At 51.2% G+C, this 14,955-nt stretch overlaps 6 protein-coding genes across 6 annotated transcripts; 4 read left to right on the forward strand and 2 right to left on the reverse strand.

The window, feature by feature from the left end:
- Window positions 1-183: 183 nt before the first annotated feature.
- Window positions 184-2,279, reverse strand: N7473_008917 (uncharacterized protein; the record flags this gene model as incomplete). Its single annotated transcript, XM_057154856.1, has 3 exons — window positions 184-807; window positions 879-1,699; window positions 2,108-2,279. 3 exons carry the CDS (start codon window positions 2,277-2,279, stop codon window positions 184-186), a joined length of 1,617 nt encoding a protein of 538 aa, XP_057005986.1.
- A 449-nt stretch (window positions 2,280-2,728) lies between these two features.
- N7473_008918 (uncharacterized protein) lies at window positions 2,729-4,419 on the forward strand. The gene is made up of 2 exons (XM_057154857.1): window positions 2,729-2,969; window positions 3,029-4,419. The coding sequence occupies exons 1-2, from the start codon at window positions 2,861-2,863 to the stop codon at window positions 4,315-4,317; spliced, it is 1,398 nt and encodes a 465-aa protein (XP_057005987.1). The 5' UTR covers window positions 2,729-2,860; the 3' UTR covers window positions 4,318-4,419.
- A 740-nt stretch (window positions 4,420-5,159) lies between these two features.
- N7473_008919 (Zn(II)2Cys6 transcription factor) lies at window positions 5,160-7,475 on the forward strand (the record flags this gene model as incomplete). Its single annotated transcript, XM_057154858.1, has 3 exons — window positions 5,160-5,359; window positions 5,411-5,899; window positions 5,960-7,475. The coding sequence occupies 3 exons, from the start codon at window positions 5,160-5,162 to the stop codon at window positions 7,473-7,475; spliced, it is 2,205 nt and encodes a 734-aa protein (XP_057005988.1).
- Window positions 7,476-8,601: 1,126 nt separating this feature from the next.
- N7473_008920 (3-oxoacid CoA-transferase) lies at window positions 8,602-10,731 on the forward strand (the record flags this gene model as incomplete). Its single annotated transcript, XM_057154859.1, has 8 exons — window positions 8,602-8,914; window positions 8,994-9,278; window positions 9,339-9,525; window positions 9,587-9,968; window positions 10,034-10,065; window positions 10,126-10,243; window positions 10,315-10,536; window positions 10,597-10,731. The coding sequence occupies 8 exons, from the start codon at window positions 8,602-8,604 to the stop codon at window positions 10,729-10,731; spliced, it is 1,674 nt and encodes a 557-aa protein (XP_057005989.1).
- Window positions 10,732-11,166: 435 nt separating this feature from the next.
- On the reverse strand, window positions 11,167-12,111 carry N7473_008921 (uncharacterized protein; the record flags this gene model as incomplete). Its single annotated transcript, XM_057154860.1, has 2 exons — window positions 11,167-11,850; window positions 11,953-12,111. The coding sequence occupies 2 exons, from the start codon at window positions 12,109-12,111 to the stop codon at window positions 11,167-11,169; spliced, it is 843 nt and encodes a 280-aa protein (XP_057005990.1).
- Window positions 12,112-12,663: 552 nt separating this feature from the next.
- Window positions 12,664-14,787, forward strand: N7473_008922 (uncharacterized protein; the record flags this gene model as incomplete). The annotated part of the gene is made up of 11 exons (XM_057154861.1): window positions 12,664-12,785; window positions 12,845-13,000; window positions 13,083-13,257; window positions 13,306-13,399; window positions 13,450-13,535; window positions 13,589-13,719; window positions 13,771-13,900; window positions 13,964-14,060; window positions 14,137-14,406; window positions 14,499-14,583; window positions 14,670-14,787. 11 exons carry the CDS (start codon window positions 12,664-12,666, stop codon window positions 14,785-14,787), a joined length of 1,464 nt encoding a protein of 487 aa, XP_057005991.1.
- Window positions 14,788-14,955: the final 168 nt, after the last annotated feature.

A 14,955-nucleotide genomic window follows, 5' to 3' on the forward strand; every position in this document is an offset into this window, starting at 1 on the left:
TGGGAGAGATTTTGAGAATGATCATTCCACAAAAAAGCCTTCCATGAGTATTTCTGACACTAGCCCATCTCCAACTCGGTTTGTTTGGCTGGATCTTTAATTGCTTTTTATGCTCGATTGAGTGACTCCAGCCTCAGCAATAGTATGGTCATGACATATAAGTGCTAGTCCTGACTACCATCATTACTCAATATCCCACGCTTGATCCTCCAGTGGCAGCCCCGTAGACTCGTCCGTCTCACAGATGATCTCAGCCGTGCGGATCTCAGGAGGTAGCACAAAGCCTCCATCGATACTCGACCACGAGGTATCACCCCGGGCAGAGGCCACACCACTGACATGGAAATGCTGGGGGCTAATTGGCGTCTCAAAATGCTTGAACAAGACTGCACGACAATTGGGTTCTGTGGGTTCTCCCAGACACAGTACCGAGCCCGACAGTCCCTCCTTCTCAGTGCCGTCGTGCATTGCTCGCCACAGTAGTGCAGCTGATTGTGTACGCGCCTTTCTGTTCCACAGATATTCGGTTCCCTCGACGGCAGCCTTCTGCATGGTGCCGAACGGGTCCATCCGACTCTTCTGCTTGGGTGTCTCGCTCAGAGCACTGAGTGTCATTGTGAAGGCCAGCTTGCCATCCAATGCATCACAATAGTTGCCCCAGCCAATGATTTTAGGTGCACGCGGTGGATTCAAGACTTTCGGGAGATGATCTCCTGTGACAATTGAGGTATCATGGTCGATGGTCTGTGGGAATGTGGACGAGCACGCGAGGGGATGGTCGTATGTCGTCGTGACATGTCCGATTTTCTTATCATGTTAGCAGTCACGAGGTCTCGTGAACTCCTTTCGCCTTCTCCTTCGTTGGCAGTCCGTCTTACCTCTTTCGGCTCCTGAACGAACCACACGCTTTTCCCCAGCGGCGAGTCCACGGCAGCTCCCATCTTGACACGTTCCTTGACTTTTATCGCGGTCGCCTTTGAAAATGTCGACTTGGTCTTTGCCAGCCAACTCTTCTCCTTATGCGCGATGTTCCCTTGCGCTGTTCTCAAATCAACAAAGCCATGAGTCGCAACCGCGATACCTTGTGAATCATCTGCGAATCGCAATTTCAGACCCAAGGATGTGACAGACTCGTTTTTCTCCGGCGAGCCAGCCACTGCATTGCCACTGTCGGCGACAGCGACCGCGGGATAGTGAACTGCGATTCCGTATCCCAGTCTTAGCAGTCCAAACGACGGTACACAACCCTCCAACCATGACGCCTCGATATCCTTGCGAGTTTGAAACAATACAATAATAAACCCCGAGATGAGGACCCGCGCACCAACAGCTGCAGGAAAGAACCGGCGCAATAACTCCAAGTCCGATGCTGTGAGAAACCGTCGGGGATTGATTCCACGACGCAGGGGATCCGGGCGACTCCCGCTATACACTTTCGACAGCTGAGGGAGTAAATACTCCGGGTGGATGTGGATCTCGCGTCCGCCGGCGTGTGTGTCGTACATTGGCACGTTGGGCCCAATGCTTACTACCCAGATGGACTTTCCATCGGCCTCGGTGGTTTCATATACAAAGGGACAAGGTCCGAGGGTGCTATGATGCGTGCGTATAAGCCGTTCATTGTCGACGGTCACAGTTGGTTCTTTCAGCGCTCGAGTGGCAGCTTCTTCGTGGGAGCCCCACTTGTCCGAGCGTGTTTCTGGCAACGAGGAACTGTTAACACGACGGGCACTACGGGTTTAAGGAACGACTCTAACCGAATTATAACGAATTGGGAATAGGGGAGCCTGACTGGTAATCAGGGTCAATTCCCTGGGTATATGAATGGATGCCCTGCCCGATGGCTTGAGGCTATCCTCGCAATCAGCGGGGATCGGCGGGTATGGGTATAAACTTGACATGTTTGTGATACCTGCAGAACAACTGGACGAGTTCGACCGCGATCCATTCCTGCAAGAACTCGGTCACACAATCTACAGTTACCCTGAAAGAAGCTGCACCATCATAGCATGGGAACCCTCGCCCCAGCCTCCTCAAGTGGATCATCAACATGATGTCAACAAGCCTCCCGGAGTCCCAGCGCTTCAATCACGGACTAGAGACCCACTCGCCGCCCGAGCTTGCGGCTGGCAGCCACTCAGACTGTTTGTGATTCGGCACATCGTGTCCATTACGCCAATCAACATCCAGAAGATCATCAGCACAACACACAAAGCAGCAGCTCCCCACAACCCGAGCGAAGGGGCAGAAGCCACAACAGCGGTCAACAACATGTGCATATGGGGACCGATGGAGCAAGACTCCGAGAGCGATACGGGCGCGACATGAACAAGGCACAAAACTTTACGGAGAGCAAGTTGGCTGACATTCCAGACGAACCCTATTGCCTCCCGATGGCTGCACTACAGCCCGTAGTGCGCTAGACCTCTCCAGATGTGGCCCCCGATGGCTGCAGATGGGCTCCAGATAGCTCTGGCGGACTACCTATCAGGGCTTGGTCAGCGCCCGCCAATCTGCGCTATTACATCGCGATCGTGCCGATCTTGCCAGCTACGCCGAACATTGTGATGAACGATGGAGCCTTGACAGGCGCTAATCCCGTTCTTGGGTCCAATGAACAAGGTCAATAAGATCTGTCGATCGGGAAAACATGCAAGCTGAAGAGAGGCGAAAAGCTGAAGAGGGTCCGGTCTCTGAAGTTTTTAGGTCCCTGCACCCCCGCTCTTGTGTCGCTCTTGTGTCGCTCCAGCTTGATTTTCTGTTCTCTCTGGTCCTTCCTCTACTTTCTCTGCTCTTTTTTGTGGAAGTTCTTGTTGTTTGTGTTATAGTATAGCGATAATCCCCCACTCCGTTTTCCATCATGCCTACTGAGATTCCTGGCCCGGCTGGCGTGCCACTGCTGGGTAACATTTTTGACGTCAACCCCAACGAGACCTGGAACTCGCTGAACAAGCTGGCCAAGCAATATGGTACGTGCAGAGGTTGAGAATAGCTGTCGCAAGCCAGCTAGATTAATCGTGGGCAATAGGTCCCATTTTCAAGATCAACGCTCTGGGTCACCAGATTGTCTTCATTGGCAGCGTCGCCCTTCTCGAAGAAATTTGCGACGAAACACGATTCCGCAAGTGTGTGACTGGCCCCGTTCTGGAAATTCGCTATTCCGTGCATGACAGTCTCTTCACTGCCAAACACAGTGAGATGAAGTCCTGGGGCATTGCCCACCGCATCATGTACCCCCACGTCACTCAGGAAGCGACAGACGCTGTCTTCGTCGACATGGCCGAGGTCATCCCCGATCTGACCAAAAAGTGGACATCCGGAACCAAGCAGCGTACCTTGGCCACCGATGATCTAGACCGAATCTTGCTGGCCTCCTGCATGAAGTGCTTCTTCAACCAGCGGGTGAACGTGCTCGGAAAGGACGCGGAATCCGTCAAGGCGAAGAAGATGGTCGATGCATGGGAGGGTGCTACGATGGAAGCGATGAAGCGACCAACTCGCCCAAAGCTTCTCAATCTTCTCTACCAGAGCCGCTTCTCTTCTCTCACGAAAACCATGCGCTCGTACGCCAAAGACATCAAAAACAGCCGTCTGAATAATGCCGACCAGACTCGCAAGGATATGCTGGATGCGATCCTCAATGGCGTCGACCCAGAGACCGGTGAGAAACTCACAGACTCGCAACATCTCGACGAGATCGTGACCATTTTCATTGGAGCCGCCACCGCCGCAAACCTCGTCTCCTACGCCCTGTACTACCTAATGGAGAACCCGGAGCCTCTCAAGAAGGCCCAGGAGGAAATCGATTCCATCGTTGGCAACAACCCCATCGACCTCGCCCACCTGAAGCAGCTCAACTACGTCGAAGCCTGTCTCCGCGAAGCAATCCGTCTCTCCGCAACCGCACCAGGCTTCAACATCGAACCCATCCCTCCCAAAGATGAGAACGACAAAACCCCCATCCTCCTCGCGGGCGGCGAGTACCAAATCCCCAACAAACAGCCCATGATCGCAATCCTGAACTCCGTGAACCGCGACCCAGCCGTCTTCGAGTTCCCCGAAGAGTTCAAGCCGGAGCAAGTCCTCGGCGAGAAATGGGACCAGCTGCCCGCCGCCGCGAAGAAGGGCTTCGGCAATGGCAAGCGCGAGTGTATTGGTAAGGCGTGGGCGTGGCAGTGGTCGTTCTTCACATTGGCGAGTATCATTAAAGATGTCTCGTTTGAGTTGGAGGATAAGAATTACAAGTTGCACGCCAATGGGGCGTTTAGCATTAAGCCGCTGGATATGTGGACTTTGGTGAGCCCGCGCCAGAAGTAAATGTTGTCATATACCCGACCGAGTTTGTTTGAATGAGGATGAATGATCAATTTGTATGAATTTGGTTTTTTGTTGAAATGTTGTTTGTGTGTGGACACATCGTGTCAACTTACGAAATAGCTAATGCCGATGGAAGCCTGCGAAGCGAACCGAAGTCTTCGTGTAGCTTTCCGGGTAGGTTGGTAAATTAGTATGGGTTCGTTCGGGGTGTTTGTGAGGACGATTGCAGGAAAGATGGCAACCGATCAAGTAGAGACGTCTGAAGAGTTTGATTGATTGGCAGGAAAAAAATGTTTTCCTAAGTGCTTCAAACATAAGCGGGTGTATGTTCGATATATGTATCCCAGACCCGTCAGAACAACATAATCCAGGCATCCAGGCAAGCTTCCACTCAATTAGTCAAAGCAAACAAACATCTTACACATGTAAACCAAACCAAAAAAATTGTCAACAAAAAAAAGAATATCAAATGGTACACCAACTGCCCTAAAATCTCCAAAACTCTACCAATTCCAACACAACAAAAAAGAAATGATCTCAGGTTATCTGTAGGAATAGCCGAACGCGGGGGTCGAACCCGCAACCTTGAGATTAAGAGTCTCACGCTCTACCGATTGAGCTAGCCCGGCAGGGCTGGTTGAAGAGGCGGAGACTTATGAATCTATGAATGGAGCGAGACGGGGGGTGGACAAGAATCGGCGTGGTCGAGTTTCCTCCACCTTCCTCGTAACCGACGCCGAGCCGACAGCGAGTCTCACAACCTGGAAAGAGCCCAGCACAAGCGCAAATGGAACAAACAAAACTCGTCACATGACCTCTCCAGCTAGCTTGCAAACAAACTCATGGAGGTCCGGTCGGCGAGCAGTTCGTCGCCTGCCCAGCAGCCCAATAATGGCAAACAACCTGCATGTCTGAACTGCCGCCGGAGCAAGATCCGCTGTAACCGGCCGGCGGGCCACTCGAGCTGCGAGAAGTGTCGACAGAGTAATGCGGATTGTATTGTTCCCAGCCATCATTTGGGGAGGCAAAAGGGGGTGAAGAAGTAAGTATAGCTTCTGCTATTGTGGACGAGATTGACGCTGACTGATCGTAGTAAGCGCAAAGGCCTGGAGAAGGCTATACACCAGATTGAGCAGGCTATTAAAAGGCCCAAAGTGGACTCGTCGAGTCCGGATGATGCCCAAAAAGCTATCTCGGGACTTCAGGAGCTGCTGAGTCGATTCCAGGGCCAGTTACAGGGTGATTCGGATGCATTTGCAGATGGCTCTGGTCGTGTGCGCGGTCTGCCGGAGGCGATGGTAGATGAGAGTCTTACTCTTGATGATGCGGAGAATCCTCTACAGTTACTGGCCAGGGCTTCGGATCTGCAACTGTCTCCCACGGGCGTTCGACATGCCCAGAAGTCACCCATGCCCCCGTCTGTTGCGCCGTCGACAGTACCACAGGAAAGTAATGACTCGGGCGAGGTGAGTGCAAAATCGTTCTTTGTACCTGCACAGGCGAACTTGGATGTTGGACCGGACTTGGATCCAGTAGATCTGGGACTTGTCACGTTCGACGAGGCAGAGTCTTTGTTTTCTTTGTAAGTCATACCGGAAAGAATAGAATTTGGAATAAAGCCCTGCTAATCTGACGGCTATAGTTTCTACCAAAATCTTGCACATACGCGATGGGGGCTGGATCCCCTTGTACATACGGCATCCTTTGTGCGCTCGCAGTCGTCATTTTTGTTTACCTCGATCATGTCAGGAGCGGCTCTTTTCTTGCCGTCTGCCGCTGCCCTATCTACGAGATTATCTAGGCATTGCAAATGGCTAGCTAAGCGTGTGATAACACATCGATACCGATCGGTTGAAATTGTACTGGCCTTCATGGCCAATGTACCATGGATGGCGCCCGGAGAACGGCTTGGAGATGATGATACTTGTTCATATATCGCCATGGCACTGACAGTGGCACTGGACCTATCCTTGAACAAAATCGTCACCCCCTCGTCAAGCCTCGAAAAGGAATCATTAGGTAGATTGGCTCGAGCTGATTGCATCGATGCCAAGCGAGCCTTACACATGGATGGATTCGATGATGTCAATCCCAACTCCGAATGGGGTCGTCGATTACTCCGACGGCGAGAGAGAACATGGATTGCGCTATTCGTGGTCGAACGAGGAGTCTGCCTTGCTCGCGGAAGAAGCTACACTGTCCCTCCAACAGCGCTCATCGAGAACTGCGACGCCTGGCATCGATCCGACATTGCCGATCGACGCGACGGACCGATGAACTCAATGGCCGTTCTACGCCGCGACCTCGACGAGCTTTTCAGAAAAGTCAAATCAAGCTGCGACAGCTATCGCATCGTCGACACCGGATCCGAAGCTGCCCAGGCTATCAAAACGACCATCGAGAGTTTCTACGAGCGCTGGTTCGCAACATGGGCACTAGCCATCAGCGAGGGCGGTCCACGATCTCTCCCGCCATACGTCGAGATTCTAGTCACACACACTCAACTATCCACCTACGGCGGCGTCATCAACCACCCCACAGCCCCCGTCGAAGTAAAACGGTTCTTCCGCGCAGCAGGACTCTCCTCTGCACTCAACGTCCTTCGAGCAGCTATCCAAGGCGAATCCCGCCTGAAATCCATGCCCAATAACACCGTCATCATGATCTCCTTCGCCGCATGTTCCGCGCTTAGTCTAAGCGTGACACCAGGCGACAGCCGCTCAAGTCTAGCACCCAGCGTGAGAACCCTAATCGAAGAAACAGCCGGCGTCCTTGAAAGAATCGGCGCGACGCCATCCCACCGTAATGGCGCGTCAGTGTTATACGGACGATTCCTACGTGAACTTATCCGCCGCGGACCAGCCATGTCGAACTCACACCCTCGTCCTGATACAAGATCACTCGATCTGCCAGACCCTGTCATACCGAACACGTGTCTGAGTGAACAGGGTCCCTCGCTGACTGCGACACAACCCGTTCTCCCACCGGGAGATCTGTGGACGGAACCGATGCAGTTCTCGGCCATGTCGGATGATCAGATTATCGATGCGGTTAATCGGGCTGGGAGTGCGTTTGGTGCGTCTATACCGGATGTACCCGTGGATGATATGCTTAGTTGGGATTGGCTTGATTTTGCGAGTACTGATTTTAATTTTTGAGGATGTTATGTCGGATTTGTCTGATTGGGGCTTTGTATATAGTTTTGTATTTGGTAAGAGCGTTGATATCCAGCATCTAAGGGGTGAACCCCCGTTTGAGCAATCTCTATATATACCATCTATTCCTACAGTATCCAAGTGTGGGATTGGCTCTCGGTGTCTCAGTCGCCCATCTCAAACTTGCAGCTTCCATTCTCTGATGGGTCCAACAGAACGTCATCGCCAAGAACCTCACGAAAGACACTCCAATGCTCCATTCCATGACTTTATACGTGGTCAGACGATAAAACTATGTCCTCAAGATTATCCAACGTGGAAATAACATCAATCCATGCAAACATAAACCCCAATCAAAACCTCTATTCTTGATTCAAGGCTCGGCCGATCTTACAAACCTACACAGCTCTGCTCTACTTGGCACATCCCTACAACACAACACCTACCATGCTCGATCACACAATGCTCACCCCTGGTCCATCGGGTACAAGTATGATAGGTGAAAGCACAATCGAAGCTGCAGCTAGCCGGGGCCTTGCAAAGCAACGGCTTCGCGAAGAAGAGCTTCAGCAAGGCAGACAGAGCTGATACATAATTGAAGATGATGTCCACCCGGAGGCAAGAACGTTAGCTCCGCAGAATGTTGATAGGTGGGATAGTGGGAAAAGACATGAATATGAAAGGGAATTATCGCAGGAGGATCAAGTAGACCGAGCTCGAACTCGAAGTCTCCGGCCGGGAAACAAGTTGGTAAGATTCGGTCGGTTTGGAGGGGGATACGGCCACGGCTGCGACGATTTTCGGTAATACACCATGATGTATAGTATGCGAACTGCTGCTGTAAATTAGCGCAATGATATCAATCCCTCAGACGCCGGAGTAAAAAGAATACCCGGACATCCACTGAGCCCCGAACAATGCCGACCTTTGCTTTAACTGCACTAGAGCTGTTAGTTACAGTACAGTTAGTAGGTTGGTTGGTCAACCCCTCGACCCGCCCCGTTTTCGGCCGCCGCCACTCGGCAACCAAAAGTAGCCCCGAAGAGCCGTTGTCAACAGAGCTCTTAATCGCAAGCTTCTCTCCAATTCTCTCTCTCTTCTAGAATGAACCAAAACACAAAAACGCAAAATGGCATCTTTACGAGTATCCTCTTCAACGCTATCGCGTAAAGCGCTCACACCCTGCCGACCACGGCTATACCTGGCCGCCCGATGCGCTGTCGGTGTCGCTAGTACGCGGCCATCGGCGCTGCGAAGTGCTCGGCCGAACATGCAGTCGCACATGCAGAGCCGGTACTCATCGACGGCGCAGGCTAGTTCTCTCGCGCTGAAGATTGAACGTGGCGGGTCGAAGGTGTATAAGGATGCGGATGCTGCGGTTGCGGATATTAAGAGTGGATCGACGATTTTGAGCTCGGGGTTTGGTCTTTGTGGTGTTGCAGGTGAGTCTGATACTCCTCGGATTGAAATTCAGATTATGTTTTAGATTCTGTTTATGTGTTGATAAGCTGACTGGTATAGAAACACTAATCAACGCGATGCACCGCCGTGGCGCGGATCAATTGCACTCGCTAACTGCCGTCTCGAATAACGCCGGTGCGGCGGGTAAAGGCGGGTTATCGACGTTGACACACGCGGGTCAGATCGATCGCTTGATCCTGTCGTATTTAGGGAACAACAAGGCGTTGGAGAAGAAGTATTTGTCAGGCAAGATTGCGATTGAGTTGTGTCCGCAGGGGACACTTGCAGAGAGACTAAGAGCTGGTGGGGCGGGGATTCCGGCGTTTTTCACGCCGACTGGTGTTCGTAAGTTTATACAGTGCTGAGGCGGAGAGAAGACGAGATGTAGTGTACTGATTGTTTTAGACACGTTCATCCAGGAGGGAAAGATCCCCGTGCGAATGGATGAATCCGGCAAGGTGCTCGAATCGGGTAAACCACGGGAGACACGCGAGTTCAATGGCAAGACGTATCTCATGGAGACTGCCCTGACGGGCGACGTTGCGATCCTGCGGGCATGGAAGGTCGATGAAGCTGGTAACTGTGTATTCCGGTGAGTACAACCCCGTCTTCAACTGCATTCAAACATCGTTACTCATCCTCCCTCACTATAGATACACAACCAAAGCCTTCGCCCCGATCATGGCCAAAGCTGCAACCCTAACCATCGTCGAAGCCGAGAACATCGTCCCCATCGGCTCAATCGATCCCAACGACGTAGATCTCCCCGGTATTTTCGTGGACCGCATCGTACCAGCCACCGACGAGAAACACATTGAGATTAAGAAACTGCGTGAGAGCGAGACGGGCGATGCAAACGGATCTGTCAAGGATGCGGCGCAGATTGAGAGGGAGAGGATTGGTCGTCGGGCGGCGAAGGAGTTGAAGCAGGGATATTATGTGAATCTGGGTGTTGGTATTCCAACTCTTGCGCCGTCGTTTTTGCCGAAGGATGTCAAGGTGTGGATTCAATCGGAGAATGGTATTTTGGGCATGGTATGTTGATCACTATGTTAAGGATTGTCTTTTTGTGTGCTTATTGACTGATCTGATTTGAATAGGGCGCATATCCCACCGAGGCTGAGGTTGATCCGTGAGTATCCCTACTCACCCATACATTCTAGCATAAATAAAGCCACTAACCAACTAATAGCGACATCATCAACGCCGGCAAAGAAACCGTAACCCTCGTCCCCGGCGCCGCAACCTTCGACAGCACTGAATCCTTCGGGATGATCCGCGGCGGCCACGTCGACGTCTCCATCTTGGGTGTAAGTCGAACCGAACCAATTACATATATACCTTCATAAATATCTTCCTCAATATCTAACTTCTATCCCAGGCCCTCCAAGTCAGCGCCAACGGTGACCTCGCCAACTACATGATTCCGGGCAAAGTCTTCAAGGGCATGGGCGGAGCCATGGATCTCATTTCGAACCCGGACCAGACGAAAATCGTCGTTGCCACGAGCCACGTAGCTAAGGATGGATCGCCGAAGATTGTGCAGAAGTGTAGTTTGCCGTTGACGGGGGCGAATGTTGTTAGTACTATTATTACGGATTTGGTAAGTGGATGTCCATTCCAGAGATTTGGGATTGATGCTGACTGTTTTGGTGGGGAATAGTGTGTTTTCCAGGTCAATAGGAAGACGGGTGAACTTACCTTGACGGAGTTGGCTCCAGGTGTGGAGGTGGAGGAGGTGCGTAGTAAGACTGATGCGGAATTTACGGTTGCGGAGAATTTGGTGATTATGGAGTGACGGTGGATGGAAGTCTAGGTTCATATTATACGGGGTGATTTGTATATACAGTAGATTGCATTATGCATTGTTAGAATTCTGATTGTTCTCTTATCATGATGGATTTGACTGACTCTCTATTATATTAGTTTTCTGCAATGAATTGATAACGTCTTTAAATAAGAAGTATGATATGGGATATTAGATGCTTCCTGTCTGGTATCAGTCTGTGCATGATATGCCCTCACTGTCGCCAATTACTCTCGAGTCACTCAGACCTGAGTACTTCTCACTCCGCTGATAGCTTCTAATCTACCATGTTCTAGAATCCCTCTGTATCATATTTCCATGTACATTGACTTCCCTTGAGTTCGGTCTACCTTTAAGAGCGAAAAATACTATATACAACATAACAAGCAACGAATGTCTATATCTCCTAATCACTCTCCACCTCCACTACAACTTAGCCCTCCCCGGCGCAAAGTTCGACCCATTCCCAGCCCCAATAGCCTCCACAATCGCATCCACACTCTCCAAAATCCACATATTCCCCTCGTCACTCGCCAACCACCTTGCCCCCTCCTCACTCTCGACATCCCCCTCCCAACTCCCATCCTCCAACGCCTTCCTCAACCCAAAAACATGCGACAAAACCTGCGGCCCCACACCCGTCTGCGCCCTCAAACAAGCCACCGCCACAATAGAAGTCAACACCCTCCCCGCCGACGCCCCCGTCTCCCGCTCCGGATCCGACAACAGCGCACCGTAATTCGCGTGCAGGATATGCACGGGCAGATCCGGGTGTGACGCCCCAAGCTTCGAGTAGAGCTTTTTCTCGAAGGGTCGGTAGATTGAGTCCCAGAGGGCGTGGCCGCGGGCGGAGATGGAGGCGATATTTTCTGGGTTGGGGGTACGGGTTGGTGTTGTGGAGAGGTTGGAGGTGATTTCTTCGGGGAGAGCTGCGCGGAAGGCGTTTAGGCAGTTGATTGTGCGGGGGATGCCGTTGAAACTGATGCATTTGAGACCGACTTCGCGCATGAGTTCGGCGGCGGGGAGGGCGGTTGTGGGGTTTGTGGTGGTTATGAGTTCGTGGAGGGCTGTGAGGGATTCGGGGGAGTTCATGGTCATTGTTGCGGCGGTCTAGGTAGGAGGTGTTAGTGCTTTGAATAGAATTGGGATATAGCTATGGCTATCTTGGTGGGATTGGAATTGTACAGCTGGATTAGAAAAATGGCGACATACCGACAGCGCAAGCCACGAGGGCTGCGAGACATTGTTAGCCGCTGCTGTCTGCTGGATAGTCCGGTAGACATGAGCGATATTTGGAGGCGCGGGCACGGTATGTGGCCGTGCGGCGGGGGAATTGATCAATGCCTTTAGGCTGGTGGAGAGTTTGGACATGGTTTGTTCTGAGAGGTGGTGAATAGGAAGGTGTTGAAGGTCCAAGATCCAAGTTCCCGAATGCCAATTTGAAGCAACGGGGAAGGATCAAGTCCCGAGGTCCGGCGTGCACTTTTGGATGCCGATACCGGGCGCTCAGATAACAATGGCGATACGGTCATTTTACCATTGAAACAGCCAAGCAGGCTAAAAGTGCCAAACTGGCTAAGCAACACGACAGTACTCAACTACCGTACTCGGTATGTACAACAATCCACTTAGAAACTAGGGAGCCCAACAAAGTCGCCCCCCACGGAATTAGCGAATCCGGGGAACTGCGGGGAAACAAGATGAAAAAATACACACCCAAAGACTAAAGTGTCCAAACTCAATATGAATCGGCTGTAGAATTGGCCTCCGAGCGCGGGCAAGATTCCTTCTTTTTATCTGGGCTGGTCCTGCAAGGTCGCTGACATTCTCGTCTCTTCATTCTCTGCATCTCTCCCTTTCTCCACCTCCTTGCAGAAAACGCACCAAGGACTCGACGGAGAGGACATCACGCATTGATTGATCATGGAACATAAGCCAGGCGTGATGGAAGTGGAGGATCCCAAGCAAAGCGAACTCAATCGCTTTGGCGACCATGATCACCAGCAGAAGCTAACAAGACGGGTGCTATTTAAGCTGGATACTCGGTAAGTCACCCATGACAGAGTAGAAAAAAAACAAGTCACAACCCCTAATCAAGCGATAGAATCCTACCTATGCTAGCACTGCTATTCCTCTGCTCATTCCTCGACCGAACAAACGTTGGAAATGCCAAAATTATCGGCCTGGAGAAAGATCTTAAGATCACTGATCATCAGTACGATGTCGGCCTGACCGTGTTCTATCTCACGTATATCTGCAGGTGAGCAGTCACATCAAGGCGTCCAGCCTAGCCTAGCCCAGCCCGGTCCGAACTAGAACCAGAATTGACATCCAACCTACAGCGAATTGCCGAGTAATCTCGTGCTGAAGAAGGCTTCGCCAAAGTTGTGGCTGCCCTTTTTGACGGCGCTGTGGGGTATTATTACCATGTGTCTGGGGTTCGTCAAGAACTATGCCGGCTTTGTCGCCGTGCGGGCATTACTGGGAATCGCAGAGGGAGGATTGCTCCCTGGCATGGTACGTTGTGTCGAGTTTCTTTTACGGACGTTTTCTGATGGGTTATAGGTACTATATTTGTCTGCTTTCTATCGACGCGGAGACCTGGCGCTGCGCATTGGTCTGTTTTATACCGCTGCGTCCTTGTCGGGTGCATTTGGTGGTAAGTGGCGAAGCCATGTTATTTTTCTGGCATGAAGCTAATGAAAATAGGTCTACTTGCTCGAGGCCTGGCAGAAATTGGTCCACGTGGTGGACTGGAAGGCTGGCGATGGATTCTCATCATCGAGGGACTGCTGGTACGTTCACCCAGAAAAATCGGAGGAACTATAGATAATGACTGATCATATAGACCTTTGCGTGCGGTGCTTTGAGCTTCCTCGTCCTCCCCAACTCCTTGGAGACTGCAACCTTCTTGACCCAAGAGGAGAAGGAGTTTGGTCGGGAGAGACTGCTGCTGGATAACCCCAAATCACCGGATGGGTAAGAGGTCACTCATTCCCTCTTAAATTAACATCATCTAACAGACCATAGAACTCTGGCCGTCGAAGAAGACGCATTCAAATGGTCCGAAGTCCGTCGAGGTATCCTGGAGCCACAAGTCTGGTTCTCGGCCACCGCGTACTTTGGCATTCTCTCCGGAATGTACTCATTCGGTCTATTCGTACGTCCCGTCCCATCCCCCTCCCCGGCTCTAAAAAAAACAGCCGTCATTAACGCTCACTAGCTCCCAACAATCATCCAAAACCTCGGCTTCGCCAAAGACGCAAACGAAGTCCAACTATGGTCCGTCATCCCCTACGCCGTCGCAGCCGTAATCACAGGTAACCATCCCCCCCCTTCCCCCCGTCCCTTCCAACCTCAATCTTTCCAAAACAACGCACATTTAACAATCTACAGTCCTCGTAGCATTCATCTCCGATCGCCTCCGCCTCCGCGGCACAGTAATGCTCTTCACCCTTCCCATCGCTATAATCGGCTACGCCGTCATCTCCCACGTCAAGAACCCGCACGTCCAATATGGAATGACCTTCCTCATGGCTACGGGTCAATACGCTAGTGTACCCTGTATCCTGGTGTGGATGTCGAATAACTCGGCGGGTCATTATAAGAGGGCGACTACGTCTGCGTTGCAGCTTGCGATCGCGAATTGTGGAGGGTTTGTTGCTAGTATGTTGCCCTTGACTCCAGACTACATCGAGAACTTATACCGTCTCCTATTTTGTGGTGGAATTGCTAATGCTGGTGGTTTTTTTTTACAGCGTTCAACTATCCCGCGCGTGATAAACCGTACTTCCACCGTGGACATACTATTATTCTGGGATTATTGGTGTTTGCGTGGTTTATGTGAGTTTGACACTACCCCCTCTCCCTCTCCCTCTCTTTCTCCATCTCTGTTTGGAATGTGATGCTAATAACGATGTTATTGACAGGATTCTATTTAACGTGCTATACTGTGCAAAGGTGAATCGTGACAAGAGGAATGGGAAATATGATAAATATGCCGGATGTAATGATGACCGGAACCCGAACTTTATGATGATTCTTTGAGAGGGTTATGACCTTTTGGAACGATGTTTTGATTGGTATTTTGAAAGGGATTAGGATGGGTGTTAGTTGTTTATAGTTCGTTCATAAGAAAACGCGATTGGTCGTCTTACTACTAAGTTATTGAAACGAACAATGAATCTATACATTGCACCGAACCGAATTTAGAAA

The sequence above is a fragment of the Penicillium subrubescens genome (assembly GCF_028828155.1).
Source record: "Penicillium subrubescens strain IBT 31985 chromosome Unknown utg000006l_segment0_segment0, whole genome shotgun sequence".
NCBI classification, from domain to species: domain Eukaryota; kingdom Fungi; phylum Ascomycota; class Eurotiomycetes; order Eurotiales; family Aspergillaceae; genus Penicillium; species Penicillium subrubescens.